Source organism: Prionailurus bengalensis, chromosome A3 (assembly GCF_016509475.1).
Source record: "Prionailurus bengalensis isolate Pbe53 chromosome A3, Fcat_Pben_1.1_paternal_pri, whole genome shotgun sequence".
Classification (NCBI taxonomy): domain Eukaryota; kingdom Metazoa; phylum Chordata; class Mammalia; order Carnivora; family Felidae; genus Prionailurus; species Prionailurus bengalensis.
Window position 1 is genome coordinate 57,452,753 of NC_057354.1, and position 15,609 is coordinate 57,468,361.

The following is a 15,609-nucleotide window of genomic DNA, read 5'->3' on the forward strand; positions in this document are numbered from 1 at the left end:
GAGCCATTTTTCCAAAAGGCTTTCCCATCCATCCCATTAGAAATGCATGCTGTCTCCCTCCCACCCTCCTAACTTCCCATTCTACCTCCCAGATAGATTTCTCTCCATACCATTTATCATTTTCTAACATGCTATATAATTTATTTATCTTGCTTTCTGTCCCCTAGCACTAGAATGGTATATATGGGCAGAGACTTTTTGTTTTTGTTTTTGTTTTTTTTCCACTTTTTCCTGTATCACCAGTGCCTAGGACAGTGCCTGGTACACTATAAGTATGGATGGTAGAAGAGATCTTTTGCCTCGATTCCTCCCTGTATCTACACCCTCTGCCATATTACTTGGCAATGTCCTTCCGCCACAGCCTAGGTGACCTGTGCTGTCCTGTTTCCTGCCACTGGCCCCAATAACGTTACTTGCTCTGGTCAGTGGGCTTTAATTATTTAATTAATTAAATAATTAATTGATGATTGGGGCAGAGGCTTAAAACAGACTTGTTGGCTTGCACTTGCATGTTGAAGCTTATCTCTTTTGTTTTCACAATTACCATGAGAAGGACATTCATGGAGTGACTCGTGAGTCCCAGGACAAAGGTGAATGCCACACGAAGCAGAGCTCTGTTACTCCAGTCACATACAAGAAGGCCAGCCAGGATGAGCTGACAACTAGCCAACCCCCTGAAGCATTAGCAAGACCTGTCCGCATCAGCCCGGCGCAGCCCCAGATCCTGGACTCTCAGACGCGTGACTCATATGCTTTCATAATGTGACTGTTGTTTGGACAGCTGTATATCAGGGCAGTTTATTATGTAACATTATTATGCCAACAGGTAAGCAAAACAGCATGCAATAAATATTTGTTGAGAAAGAAAAGAAATGCATTACAGTGATCACCATAAGCCCAAAGAGGTTTATAGGTACACCTGTGCTATGAAAGGAAACAATGTGAACCCACATTCTTGGTACTAGTCCTTTGTTCTGTACTGGAGGGCTATGAGTAATTAAAGAGAGCCATCCTTTCCACTGGGGCCACAACACTAAACACACAGCTAACTTTTTTCTCCGTTTATTCTCAACTCCATGTTAGGCCCATTAGGCCAGGACTCCTGGCATCAGCAGCACATCTTTTCACTGTATTTTTTTTTAACGTTTATTTATTTATTTTGAGAGAGAAAGAGAGAGAGAGCAAGTAGGGGAAGAGAGAGAGAGAGACAGAGACAGAGAAATCCCAAACAGGCTCTGTGTCGTTAGCGCAGAGCCCAGTGCAGGGCTCGATCTCACAAACTGTGAGACGAGGACCAAAGCCAAAATCAAGAGTCGGACTCTTAACCAACTGAGCCACCCAGGTGCCCCACAGCAACACCTCTTTTTAAACTTCTGTTATTTTTATTATTGCTTTAGCTTTTCAGTAGAGAAGAATTCTTCAACAGAAGAATTAACATCAAGGGCAATGACATCTGATCTATTTAGCATAGGAAATATGTACTTTCTTTTCTTTATTTCCACACCTTTCATTTCTCTGCCAAGCCACGCCTAGGTGCTTTCTTCCTTTCACCATCATTAGGCAACTTTTACCAAGTCTGAGAAACTTCCCTACTCAAAGGATTGCGCCTTACCCTTCCTCAAAGCATCAAATGCCTCAAGAATTCTCTGGCAAGACCACTAGAAATGTACAGCATAAGGGTTCCAGACGAAATGGAAAGATACCCAACATACCTGAAACAATCCGCTTCTTTATATGTGATCTTTAACATCAACAATCATGTACATACCAGAGATAGGATCTGCGGAAAGCTAATTTTAAAAATGGCCTGCGTCAGCACCAAATTCCTCCACACCCACACCCACTTCCCTGCTCTACCTGCGACATACAATGTACTTGACAGTCCAGAGAAGTATTTGAAATCTACCTGGAGAATATGAGGCATGGAAATATACAGGACTGAAATGAAGTATGCACACTGCAGAGAAAAACGTGAGACACAACGCAATACCACCTTTCGGACAGGAAATCAGAGTTGGCGCTGCCCTCTTTACTATTTATGGTCCAATTACCCTGGCAGCATGTAGAAATCAGTCTGGAGCAGACTCCAGTACCCCAGAGACAGAGTATCTCTGCCTGCAAGACAGGATGTAGCCAGACTTTTCTCTGCCGTTCCAGATCAAACCCACAGAATCACAGGGTCCACCAATCCCTCCTACCACTGTCCCAGCGGCTGTGGACCTGATGCCTACATCTATCTACTCATGTCTACTTCCCCCTGTTTGGGAGGCAGAGGAGTGATATAACTCTTTAATTTCATCGCCCCTTTGGAAAGGAACCAACTGTTGTGGGCTACTACACTCTCCTGTCCCTCCAGGGAAGGAAGGGGTGCCTAGAGAAGGGAGAAAAGTGGTCGGGTGGAAAGGGAGGATACAGGTGGAAAACGGGCCGGGCTGAGAAAACAAGAGAGAGAGAAAGGCAGAAAAGTCTCTACTGCTCGCTTGGCGAAGACAAGGATCCATCTTTGTTAGGAAGGTTCCAGCGATGTAAAGCAGGGTAGTGTAGAAAGTCACAACAGAGATGGGTAGCTTCTCTCATCTACCTCCTGCCTGCAAAAAATGTAAAATCCTGCCCAAGATAAATGGCCATTTTCTCCATATTTTTACGATGGAGATTTCAGTTTGCTTTATTACTTTGTGCTCCCATGTGGCTAACTGGGCACTCTCTCCAGACAAATAAAATATTTTTTCTTTACTTAATAAAGTAACACTAAAGGTTGCTAAAAGGTCCACCAAGGTCCACTAAAAGGTCCCAGGAGCTTTTCTACATTAATAGAAAAGTGTAGCCAGGTTTGTAAAGGTTGCTCTCGAACTTAGAGTCTCTGTAACTCATTTGATCACCTAATGATATAACACACACACATACATACCTACACACACATACATACGTACACACACACCGGTTTGCTGTGTGTCTGTGTTGTTACCTCTATTTTATTGCAAAATTTTAAAGTCCTGAGTTCATGGTTTATATTTCTCGTGTAATCCAATACCATGTCGGAACATGTAGACAAACAGTAAGTACGCAAAAACTCCTTCATGTGAAACTACATAAATTGGTATGTTGGTCAACTTCACGTAAGTTAGCAGGGAGAGCGAGGGGCTCTAGCAAGTCAGGCAAGCAAAGGCAAGCAGCAGAGGAATCTACCAAAATATAGTTTAAATCTGTCTGTCTGTCTGTCTGTCTGTCTCTTTCAAAAGGCTCTCCTCAACAGTGATGGGCTGATAAGTGTTAACAAATTGTTTTATGACAAACCAGAAAAAGGCTCTGGTTCAGAGCATTTGTTAGCTCCATGGCAAACTCCTGCCATGGCTGACTCAACCTACCCGTGTGGATGGCAGTGAAGGCGCACGATCAGCTCCTGGTGGTCGGGTGGGCTGGCTCCTCCACTCTGTGGTCCCCAGCCCTGCTGCCACACTAATCCTTACTGCTTGATCCCATAAGTCCGTTTTTCAGTTAATATGAAAGCATGTACCTAATTCTGTACCTAATTCTGCCTGGCTAGTGTACCTTGTCCATTTCAACTCTAAGATCCTTGAGGAGAAGCACTGAATCTTCTTTATCTACCGCAGAGACTTTAAAGGTTAAAACAAAACAAGGACAAAGAAACAAACAAAAACGGACAGAGACAGACACATTTATATAAGCACACACAATATTTCGTGTAAGTGTAGATTGAAAAGCCTTTGTTATTTGTATTTTAAATCTATTTGTAAAACGCATGTTATTCTATTTATATCCTCAGGTGCTCTGAAGCTCTGCACTGGACAAGGCCCCTCAACAAGCGTGGGAGAACAGACAGTAACAGAACCCTCAGTTTTTAACCAAATGGACTACATTCCTCAGCCTCCTGTGCAGTGAGAACTGCCCATGTGATGGAGCCCTGGCCCTATAGGGCCAGGCCATGTGTGTAACTGGAAGAATTCTGTGAAAGCTTCGGACAGCTCCATTTCAGAGGAAGCTGGTACATATTCCTTGTCTCTTCATTATCTTTCTTCCTACGTGCAGCTTGGAATGTGTGCATGATGACTAATGCTGCAGCAGCCACTCTGGTCTAAGAGGCAACCTTGGAAACGGAAGTTGTTGGTGGATTCACCTAGACAGAAGGGTCCCGAGAACCACAAGCGGTCCGTGGAGCGGAGCTCACCTATTAATGCCTACGTGGTCTACAGAGCTCTGGCTTTTTACAGAAGAGAAAAGTAAGCTTCTATCTTGTTCTAGGTGTCTGTGGTTGTTGAACTTTATCTTAAAGGACAGAGGCTGGCACAGCGCAGGAAAGGTGTGCAACTCGGAAAAGTAACACAGCTCAGTAAGCCCTGCTTCCAGAGCGAGCCAGAGCCACTTCAGAATATAATGGCGCAAGACCTTCTTACTTGTCTCTCCAAAAGTTGTGACCCCAATGTCCACAAACATCTTCAATCCCGGTCTTCACATGATCAAAAAACTAAAACGGAAAAAGCAGGCTCTTGATTAATTGTTACCTGAAATCACTAATTTCCACTCTACTGCCACCACTTCTAAACTCTGAAGATGCGGGTCATTTTTTGTTTCGTTTGCTGTTGTTGTTGTTGGGTTGTTTGCTCATTTTGTTTTGTTCTTACTGCAAGCCACAAAACAATAATGCACCTCCAAACAAATTGATGTGTATTATATCAATATTAGGCAATTCTCAGGTTAGTTTTCTCATCGTAACACTTTGCTCATAATTTTGGAAAATAATGACATACAGTGATAGTTTTCCAGCAGAAACATTTTCAGGTTGAATGAAGTAACAAGAGGGATTTCTTGGGCCCCTATTCCCAAGAGGTCTAGCGGGTCAATTTGGAGAAGCCACTATGGGGTTGTGCTCGTTCTATTCCCCCTACTCATGCCTTCCTTGGCCCCCCTTCCCTTTTATCCTTTGCCACTTCCCTCTCCTTCAGGAAATGAACACCTTAATATCAAGTGGTCGACCGAATCCAACAATTTTTTCTCTTATCATTTCAACCATTACATTACATTAACACTTACCCGGCAATGGATTTCTTCACTGACCGCTTGCTGTTTCTTATTGGACTTCTTCACATCTAGAAATTCCACCAGCGGTCGGATAGTAATTCCCTACATAGGAAAAAAAAAAAAAAGTGTATCTTCTTATAAAGTTAAGTTAAAAATTCAAGAATAACTTTTATTCTTCTAAGCTTTGATAACTAACAAAAGATACCCTCCTCTACTAGAAACACAACAATGGACAAAGTACAAGACGTTGCAGACAGACTCTAAGTAAGTTATTCTAAGAAACAGAGAAAGAAAGAAATTCTAAGAAATAGTAAAGTATTACCCAAGTCAGAGGAATCACCTACTTGCAGTACCCATAGAAAACTTCTCAGTAATTCTTATATTCATTACTTTATTAAAACCACTTTATTGAACTTCTGCACAAATGTCAGGGTCTTGGGCATTTGGGACAAAGTTAAGGCACTCAGCTCTAGGACTTTGTAATTTTACAGAGAGAAGGATACACCAAAAACAGTTATAAAGTAGGCAAAAGGAAGAATGAGAGATAACCAGGAAGCCCATCCAGAAAGGCTTCCTGGAAAGGGAATACTGGATAACAGTCTTAAAAGACATTGGAAGCGTATCGTAGCAGGACCAAACACGAGCAAAGAATCAGCGGTGAAAAAGGGTACAGAGGGGTTTGGGCACGTTTGCGAACTTGAAAAATGGACAGAACCATAATGTATTTAGTAATCTAAGAAAAGAAAAAAAATCCTTAATATAAAAAATAAAAAACATCTGCCAGAAATCTGTAGTGAACATCTGACTTAATCATTAAACATTAAAAGCCTTTCCATTAGAACTAGAAATAACACAAGGATACTCCTTATCTGCTATTTGACACAGTTCTGCATGTCCCAGCCAATTTAATAAGAGACAAACAGGGAGAAGTAGAGATAATAAAAATGAAATAACAAGATTTTTGTTGCTCGTGAGCGATCTAGTTTTTGTCCTAAAATATCTAAGACGATCTTTTTTCATTAAAAAATACCAAGAAAGTTAATAAAGTCACTAGACACAAAATCAACATACACAAATCTATCCCATATCCTAATTTAAAAAAAGAAACAGAACACTTACATGAAAGAACACATATATATAATACTAGTGTGTGCCAGTATATAATAACATATAAAATATATGCTAGTATACTATATAGATACTAAATATATATTATATACTCCACATATGCATATTATGAAATATATGCTCCCATCATGAAATGCACAAAACCTTTATAAAAATAACCATAAAAATTAATAAAGGATATTTAAAAGATTTGAGTTTTAAAAAGACACAGTTCCTAGATGGGATTACATTACAGTATGATCCTGACAATTTTATCTCAGTACATGCAATAAAATTCCGGTAACATACTCCAAAGTATTTTTACTAACAGAACTTAAGAGGCTGGCTCTAAATTAGTCTGGAAGAGTACAGATAGCCAGGTAGCCAGGAAAACTTAGAAAAAGAAGAATGAGGAGGAAGTTACAGATATCAAAACAACCAGTTAATAGACTTAAAATTATGAGATACTAGCACTAAAACAGGCCAGGTAAGGAGGTGGTGAAAATGTGGGGTCAAGGAAGATCCCCAAGTCTGCTGCATGGTAGGCAGATAGGTGGCCCTTCTTGGCATGAGGAACACATGAATGGGGGGGTGGTAACTGGGTTTTTTGGGGGGTGGATACACATATTAAAATATGTTCCCTGCCATGTATTTGATTTTGTCTTGCCTTTCCACATGTCTTTGAGAATGTTTTTGATAATATAAACTGTGACACACACACACACACACACACACACACACACACACACACACTTTTTAAACTTTTTTTTAATGTTTATTTATTTTTGAGAGAGACACAGAGCATGAGCAGGGGAGGGTCAGAGAGAGAGGGAAACACAGAATCCGAAGCAGGCTCCAGGCTCTAAGCTGTCAGCACAGAGCTTGACATGGGGCTTGAACCCATGAACCGTGAGATCATGACCTGAGCCGAAGTCAGCCCCTTAACCAACTGAGCCACCCAGGTGCTCCCCACCTTTTTAAAAAATTTTTTTAATGTTTATTTTTGCGAGAGAGAGATACACAGAGTGTGAATGGGGGAGGGTCAGAGAGAGGGAGAAACACACACACTTTTTAAAGGAGGTTATTATCCACTGTGTTCTATCAATCCAGCTTCAGGTATTTTTAAGTTTAACTTTCTGGAGTGTGAACTGATTTTGACCAAATTTGGTATATAAGACACATGATGTTCTATTTGCATTTCAGTCTTTCTCTCTGAGATAATATAAGAGGTGATACACAGTTTTCCAATCAACAAGTATTCTGTAATTTTTAACTTCTATAAATGAAAATAGGTGTAAACACGTGGTTTACAGAGGGGTGATTCCATTGAATTTGAGATTCCATGAAAACACTGATTTAATAATCACTCCAGGAAAAAAAAAAATCAACAAAATCAGTGTCATGTAGAAACTATCTAATGTGTTCTAAGGACACTCGCGGTTGTTTTCATGCTTTTTTTCTATCAGTATCCATTTAGTAAAAAAATAAACAAGGGCCCAGGCATTGTAATATAGGGGACATAAAAATAAAGACAGGACACGGGCCCCGATCCACATGTGGACTCCTTCCACTGAACATATAATCTAGAAGTTAATGTACTGCTACAAATAAAAGAAAACTGATCAACTACAGGAAGCAAGTGCGGTCTGGTGCTTAGGGCAAATCCAGTTTCCAAAAACACCACCTATTTTATAGTTTATAATTAATAAAATCTATCGGTTATATGCAGTGGATCACTGCTACAATATTTTGACAACCTGTTCTTAGACAGCTCCTTTAAGAGTCTCCTATTTGCTCTTTGAAGTATTTGCAGTTGTCATGTCATGTCAACAGGAATTATTTGATAGGTTCCTCTCCTTCCCTTCTTCCTTCCTTCCTCAGTCCATCTATTTTGGAGGCAGAGTATGTGGCATCTGCATATGTCATATTAAGTTCCCCAAGCTGGATGCCCTCTTCTAGGAGCCCTGGGTCTTGGGTTGGGAGAAACAAAGGAAAACAACAACAACAACAACAACAACAACTAACCCTTGAGAAGTCACCTCATTTTACCACACTGGAAAATTTCTAATTTAGGTCACTTGGGAAGCAACCTGATCAGCTTGTTACCATCCGTGTGGCTTAAAAACAAAATAAAGAAACCCCTTGGTTCTCCATCAAACCACTGAAAAGCGCATCTGCAAAGTACGAGTAAAATGTTCACCCATTCATCCGGCTTTGGCACAACGAACACAACACCGCAGGGCCAGACCCCATGGAAGGGAATATTTAATAGCAGGTGCAAACAGAAGGACAGCGAGGTGAGCCTTGTTTTCTACCTGGTGCCACCCCTGTTTCCACCCACCTTGCCTGCTTCTGTTCCCAGTAACAAGTCACGAAAAAGAACTGCTGTCTGATTAAGTAATGAGCATTCTTTTGGTTTAAGCTTCTGGAAGAAAATGAGTTGGTTGGTTGGTTTTAGTTAAATTTTACCAAAAAAAAAAAAAAAAAAAGGAGGTTGGGGGGGGAACTACTTTCTATTTCTTTGCTGATTTAGCAGACAATTTCCAGAACAACTTGAGGAAACTCTCTTATTAAAAAATGGCGCTATCATTGCTATGCGTAGCCCATATCCTATGTAAGGCCGTGCTCACATTACAAACTTGATCACAGAGATTGTAAACCCAGTTGCACACACAGTATTTATTTTTGAATGGGATAAGTGGGCAAGAACCATAAAAGTGTTCACACGGTGCTCACGCTCTTCACCCCCCAGTCTCCCGGCTTCTGTTTACATTTCTTTCTGAGCTTAACCACGTTGCCCGGTATCTGGCCATCATCTGTCTGTCTCTTTCCCTAAACCAAGTCTTTCCCTTTACTGTGCCATCAATGTTTCTCTCTACTGTACCAGCATTCAGGCATGCTACTATAGCTCCTACTTTGAAAAACACAAACAAAAGCCCACACAGTCCCTTCTAGCTACTACCCCTTTCCTCTCCCAGATCTCAACAGACTTGCCTTATGTCTCCTGTCTTCGATGTCTCTTTATCCTTCTCCCTGGAATCCAATCGACTGGTGTTTCCTCACCATCGAACCCCAGCACTCTTGTGAAGATGTCCACTCATCACAGACTTGCTGCATCCAACAGTCCACTCTCTGCTCCCATCTCACCTGACCATGCACCCCCTTTATCACAGTTACCAGAACCCTCTCCTTCCTGAACACTTTCTTCACTTGACTTCCGGATGAGCCCCTCTTGATCTTTCCCCCACTTTACTATTCACCTTTCTCATTCTCCTAGGCTGGTTCCTAAACATTTTCTTGACTTCTCAATATGGATAGGCCTCCTCTTCTGTATTCCTCCTATGCTTGCTCCTGAATAGTTTCTTCCAGACTCATGCTTTAAAAACCATGTATATACCAGAGTCTCAAATTTCTATCTCCCAGTGAGAAGACAGCTTCTCTCATAAATTCTAGACCCATATATATAATTGCCTAGTCAATATTTCCATTTAGATGTCTAATAGGCAAATATTCATATCCAAAATGTACATGTCCAAAACTGAACACTTGGTTCCCCACCCTTCAAACCCAATACCCACCCCCGGTATTAATTTAAACATTGCCTTCTCTCACCTGGTTGCTCAGTCACAAACCCTTGGAACTATCTTTGTGCTTTCTCCCACGTCCTAAATTATTCACCTACTTTTTTTTTTCTTATCTTAAAAATTCCTGATCATCTTGTCATTTTACTGCAGGACCAGAATGAATTTTTGTTAATTTCATAGCCCCCTCCCCACTCACTTAGTAATGATGTATGTTAATTAAATTTGGAAGGTGTCACTGTTACACTACATACATATCTTAAATATGACCATTCATTTAACAAGTCAAAGCACACCTGAAGGTCCTCGCAATATCTATAAAATAGTTGGCATCCTTGGGCCAGTTTGAGAGGCTAAGTCAGCAGAGATACTTGTTGTTGAAAAAGGCCAGCCCACCTCGGATCCTGAGTGTCCCACCCATTCTTGCAGGGGGTACCAATAATGCGGGGCCTCAACCACTTTTACCCAGGCCATTTTTCAGGGTTGCATTTGCAACAAGCAACATTGAGGGATGAGGTAATATCCCCCTCAAGACAAAGAGAGATAGAGCCTGAAGCTCAGTGCCTATGTCCCATCTCCTGCCACGCACCACACGTGCAGACCTCCATTGTGAGTCCTCTGTGGGGAAACCCCGGGGGGATGGAACACTGACACAAACCAACACGAAGCTCCAGCTGCTCCTTTGGCCATGTGCAAGAAAGCCCCTCGTCTCTGAGTCACGAGTCAGAATCTTCTCTGACTTCTCTGATTCATGGAGTCGTCTGCAAGTATCCGTGGAAATTTGACAAGCAGGTTAAACTTGTTAACTTGCAAACAGGGTAAAATCTCAGATGCTTTATGGTTCTGAACAACGACTTACAACGCTTATCTGCAGTGGAGACTGAAAGAGACTGGCCAGGACAGCCTGACCCCAATGTCTGTGCTTTCTACTACTGGACTCTACCTCATCCCCAATCTTGAATATAATTTTAAAACAGGAGAGACAGCTTATATTTTATGTATCATTACCTATCTTATCTAAAAGAAAATGAATTCACATGCTCAAGGGATCAGATTGTTTACTCATTCAATATTCCACAAGCAAGACTGTACTCTGGTAACATGTTAATGTGTTTCATAAAGAGGCAACCTTCTCTAATTATCACCATGACTCAAGGAACGCTAAAATTCTCCTTATAAATCTTGGTGTCACACAATAAACCATGTCACGTGGAATTCTATTTTAGAATATAGTGCTGATAACTCAACAGTATTAGAACGGAAGCGCTCATCATATAAGAAATAGTGAAATAAGGGGGGAAGGCATTTTGAAGTTTCATGATAGATCCATCAATATAAAAGTTGTCATTGGAGAAAGAATGCATAGCCCTTAATCAGAAGGCACAATTTTATGCATATATTACAATTATTTCTGGTATGTTTATAATCCATTTAAGTCTTTTCTTCCAGGCTTCTTTCCCCGAGTCCCTTAATTATGGATGTATTCTGGAAAAAATATCCTCTCTTAAGGAAGTGTGTGTGCATTTGTGTGTGTGTGCATGTGTGTGTTCATAACCCAGAGGCTCTTAAGAACTAGATTCAAGGGAGCCTAGGTGGCTCAGTCGGTTAAGCGTCCAACTGTGGCTCAGGTCATGATCTCATGGTTTGTGGGTTCAAGCCCCGCATCTGGCTCTGTGCTGACAGCTCAGAGCCTGGAGCCTGCTTTAGTTTCTGTGTCTGCCTCTCTCTTTCTGCCCTCCCACTCTGTCAGAAATGAATAAACATAAAAAAAAAATTAAAAAATAAAAATAAAAAGAGCCAGATACATTAGTCTCCAATCTGTGCACACAAAAGGGTGGGCAAACAACAGTGACAGGAAGATTATGGGAAGTATGGAACTATAGAAATCCCTCTCCTTCAGGGGCATCAGAGAGAGCTTTGCCAGGTTATCCTTAAGCCGAATCAGAGGAGAAGACTATCCATGGTGTATGCTTACAGACTCCCAAATGTTGACCCCCAAATATCTCCATCACTGAAGGGTTAATTTGATATACCTACTATACCAAATATAGCAAATACATCTAAACTATTCTGTTTGTGGCCAGTGTTTTTTCATTTGTCGCATCAAAAACTCTGTTAATCGCAGTTAAGTCTGGATATACATGCTGTTCATTCAAACTGGGTGTGTAGGCTTTAAATATGGGTATGTCAAGTTCACCTGTATCTTTTGGTTGATTTACAGTTCCAAAAAGCCAAGATACTATAAGCATAATAATGGCACTCTATATTAATCACCTATATACACACATTCATTGAATAACTGGACACTTTTCTGTAATACTTTCCTTTTCCCTATGTTTGTTCTGATTGTAGAAATGCAATCTTATGCCTGTTGACTCTAATTAACTAAAACATTTGAGGTTGTATTTTGTATGTCCTCTCCTGAATTGCATCTTCCTATTTAGTCATTTTTTTTTAATGTTTATTCATTTTAGAGAGAGAGTAGTGTGAGCAGGGGAGGGGCAGAGAGAGTGGGCAAGGCAGAGGATCTGAGGCGGGCATTGCGCTGACAGCAGCCAGCCCGATGGGGGCTCGCACTCTCAAACTGTGAGATCATGACCTGAGCTGAAGTTGGACACTCAACTGACTGAGCCACCTTAGTCAGGCGCCCCTTAGTCCTTTTCATTATATTTTACAAAAGCATGTGCCCCTGATGTCGGGGGAGGGGGCTGGTTTTGCACTATAGGTATTTGAGAAGCACTTGTGTAGGTAATTAATAGCAGCTGATATATTCATCTCCAAATGACCTAGTTCCTAGTTACCCCAGGCTGACTTGGTTCTATTTTTGTATTCGACACCTTAAGTTCTGAGGGCACGGAGGAGTCCAGAGCACTGACTAAGCCTTGGCAGGGCTCGCTAGGAGTGCTAAGGACAGGGCAGCTGGCCTAGGAGAGGCAGTAGTTCACTCACTCTCGCCTGACTTTTCCCTTCGAGCCGGATGGCCCAGGATGGATGCTCCCGAGAGCTTAAAACGCTCAAGGCAAAATGGATTCAATGCACAATTTTGCCTCAGGTAACGTGTGGGGGTAGCAAATTGGATGACTTTTTACAAGAATCCTGTAAACACCACAGTAAAGAGATAAAGACAAGGTCAGTTTGCTTCTCCTGTACACCCCCAGGTGACTCACTGAGCATAAGAAGGGGACTCAAGCCAACATGGGATATTTGAACCACAACTAGTATGTGTGACTATAACCGGCACTGTTATGAATCATAATCTGATAGGTAATGTCTTCTCTGAGTGAAGTCAATGGAATTCAGTCATTCTGAGCTCGTCTGTGGGGTCAGAGTCCTAGGCTTAACCTCAGCTTCTGTCATTCGCCTATGTGTGTCCTTGAGTCAGTCTCTTTTCTCTCTTTCAGCCCCATGGGGCTCGTGCTCAAAGGTTTGTTGTGCAGATGAGATAATGCACAGAGGAAAGTCCTTGTCTGAGTACCTGGCACAGGATCCCTGATGGGTACCAGCAGTCTGAAGGTGCTGAGGACAAAGACAGTAACAAAAAATGGCTACTTCTTGACTTAGGAAAGGGTCGCCCAAGGCATTCTTCTCCAGGATTCCTCAGACAGGACAACCCACTGTCCCCAGGACTGGGAAGTATGAACGGATAAAGGATGAACTGCTTTTTGGGGAACTGATCAGCGGGAGAAAAAGGAGCACAATGAGTCACAATACTGAATGCTTATTATGTACTTTATTGAGAGTCAAGACCAAATTGGTCTCTGCACCACCTTTTACTATGCATGTAAATTTAGGAAAGCGACTTAAGCATAGGCTCAGTGTCTCGGTTTCCCCCTTTGTAATATGGGGTTAGTAACAGTGAGTCCTAGAGTTTTGTGCCATAGAATTGTTATGAGGATTGAATGAGATACTATAAGAAGAGCTTAGACCTGAGTGAGGCAGCTAGGAAGCATTCTGTGATGAACTGTTGAACAAAGTTTTTTTTTTTTTTTTTTTTTTTTTTTTTTTAAAGTACCTCCTGGGTTTCCCCCTTTGTCATTATCACTTGCTCTCAGTGTCCTTGGCTACCTCCTTCTTCTCCCCAGTGTCTTAGAGTTGGGCTACCCCAGAGACCAGTTGCTGGTCCCGTATATTGGCTTCCTTGATATATATGTTCACTCCCTTGGCAACAGGTCCGGTTTCACGGCTTCCAACACCAGCTCTCTGCAGATGACCAAGCTATCTCCTGAATCCCAGGCTCAGGACCCTGCCTGCTCATCCCTCTGCTTGTAGGTTTACGCAGCACCCCTAACCCGGCGTTGCATGTAATCGAGTCCAATACCTTCCACCCACACCCTTCCCTCCTCACTTAAGAGCAAATCGCTCCTCCTAGCTGTTCAGACCCAAAGACCTTGCGTCCTCTGTGTTCATCCCCCATCCCTCCAGCCACACTGGCCAGGAACACATTGCCTGCAGACCTATGGTCCTACCTTCCCAGAATGTTCTTCAGCTCAGCTAATTCCTTCACCCCCTACCAGCCTTTGATCCAGTGTCACTTGATCCAGTGTCGCCTTCCATGATGACTCTATTTAGAACTGCAACTCCCCTGGGGCGTCTGGGTGGCTCAGTAGGTGAAGCGTCCAATTCTTGATCTTGGTTCAGGTCACGAGCTCATGGTTTGGTGAATTTGAGCCCCACATCGGGCTCTGTGCTGACAGTGTGGACCTTGCCTGGGATTCTCTCTTTCCTCTTTCTCTGACCCTGCCACACTTGCGCACACGCGCTCTCTCTCTCTTTCAAAATAAACATTAAAAATAATTTTAAAAAGAACTGCAACTCCCTGTCATTTACCACTCCACCCTCGCCTGAGCCCTTACGTCTCCTTATATAGCACTTTTACCTTCTTACATACTCTATAATTTACTCACTCACCATGTCTGGGGTCTAGTTTCTGCCATCCCCTCTGGGATGCTAAGTTCACAAGGACAGAGATGTTTCTGTGTTTTGTTCAGTCACGGATCCTAAGCCCCCAGAGCACTGTCTGGCATATCGTAGGAGTCCCAATACGTATTTACTAAGTGAGTATCTGCGAAATATAATCTCCTAAGGGCTGGCTCATTAACTTAAAGAGACTGGTTGGCGAAGTCAGGATCCTGACACGGGCCCGTGTTCTTCCTACCACACTTTCTGCCTCCTAATACTAAACATGTATTCACACCGCCCATCATTTGCAGGGACACACTGCTATGCAGTCAACTAATGTCAAATTGCTGTGGAAGGTCATCACACAAGTAGCATTTAACGAGCACATTTACTAGGTCAGAGAGTAAGACAAATGACAAGGGTTAGCAAGCTCAGTTCATAAATTTCCAGTAGTAAGCTTAGATCACTTAGCTGAGTTTCCTTAAATAAGAATTCCTGTGGGGGGGGGGGGCAAGCGAACAAACTGGATTCTCCCAGGGTCCTGTACCATCAGGTGACATGAGAAGATAGCACTTTCCCTAATGTCACGACTGCCAAAGTTCCAACCCACCTTTGCCACTTTGTATCCTGCAAAAGGAGTACATTATGATAGCCCGAAAGATCTGGTCTCCTCTTGGTAACCAGACAGACTCTGCCGGAACAAAGAAACTTACTCACCAGGATGAAGACAGTAAAGAATATGACAACGATTGCAGCTGTAATGAACAGCTTTTTCCGAGGAAACACAGCAGCAGGTAGGAGAAACACAAGCGCAAAGCAGATGGCACCTCGGAGCCCTCCATAGGCAATGATGAACTGATCCTTAAAGGTCAGGGGAATCGTCCGGAACCAGTTAATGACCTGAGTCAGGACAAAGACACCTGAGAACAAAAAGCAAAACCAAAGAGAGCAGACTGTGTGAGGCCGGGACGTGAAACTAGGAAGA

At 42.3% G+C, this 15,609-nt stretch overlaps 1 protein-coding gene across 1 annotated transcript in view; it reads right to left on the bottom strand.

Annotated features, from left to right (window-relative positions):
- The window catches only part of SLC9A2 (solute carrier family 9 member A2), a 100,632-nt gene that overhangs the window by 16,654 nt on the left and 68,369 nt on the right, over positions 1-15,609 (bottom strand). The window contains exons 5-7 of the mRNA XM_043603055.1: positions 15,342-15,544; positions 5,050-5,139; positions 4,413-4,483 (exon numbers count right to left, since the gene is read on the bottom strand). Coding sequence (XP_043458990.1) covers positions 4,413-4,483; positions 5,050-5,139; positions 15,342-15,544 — 364 coding nt within the window. The remainder of the gene's footprint in view (positions 1-4,412; positions 4,484-5,049; positions 5,140-15,341; positions 15,545-15,609) is intronic.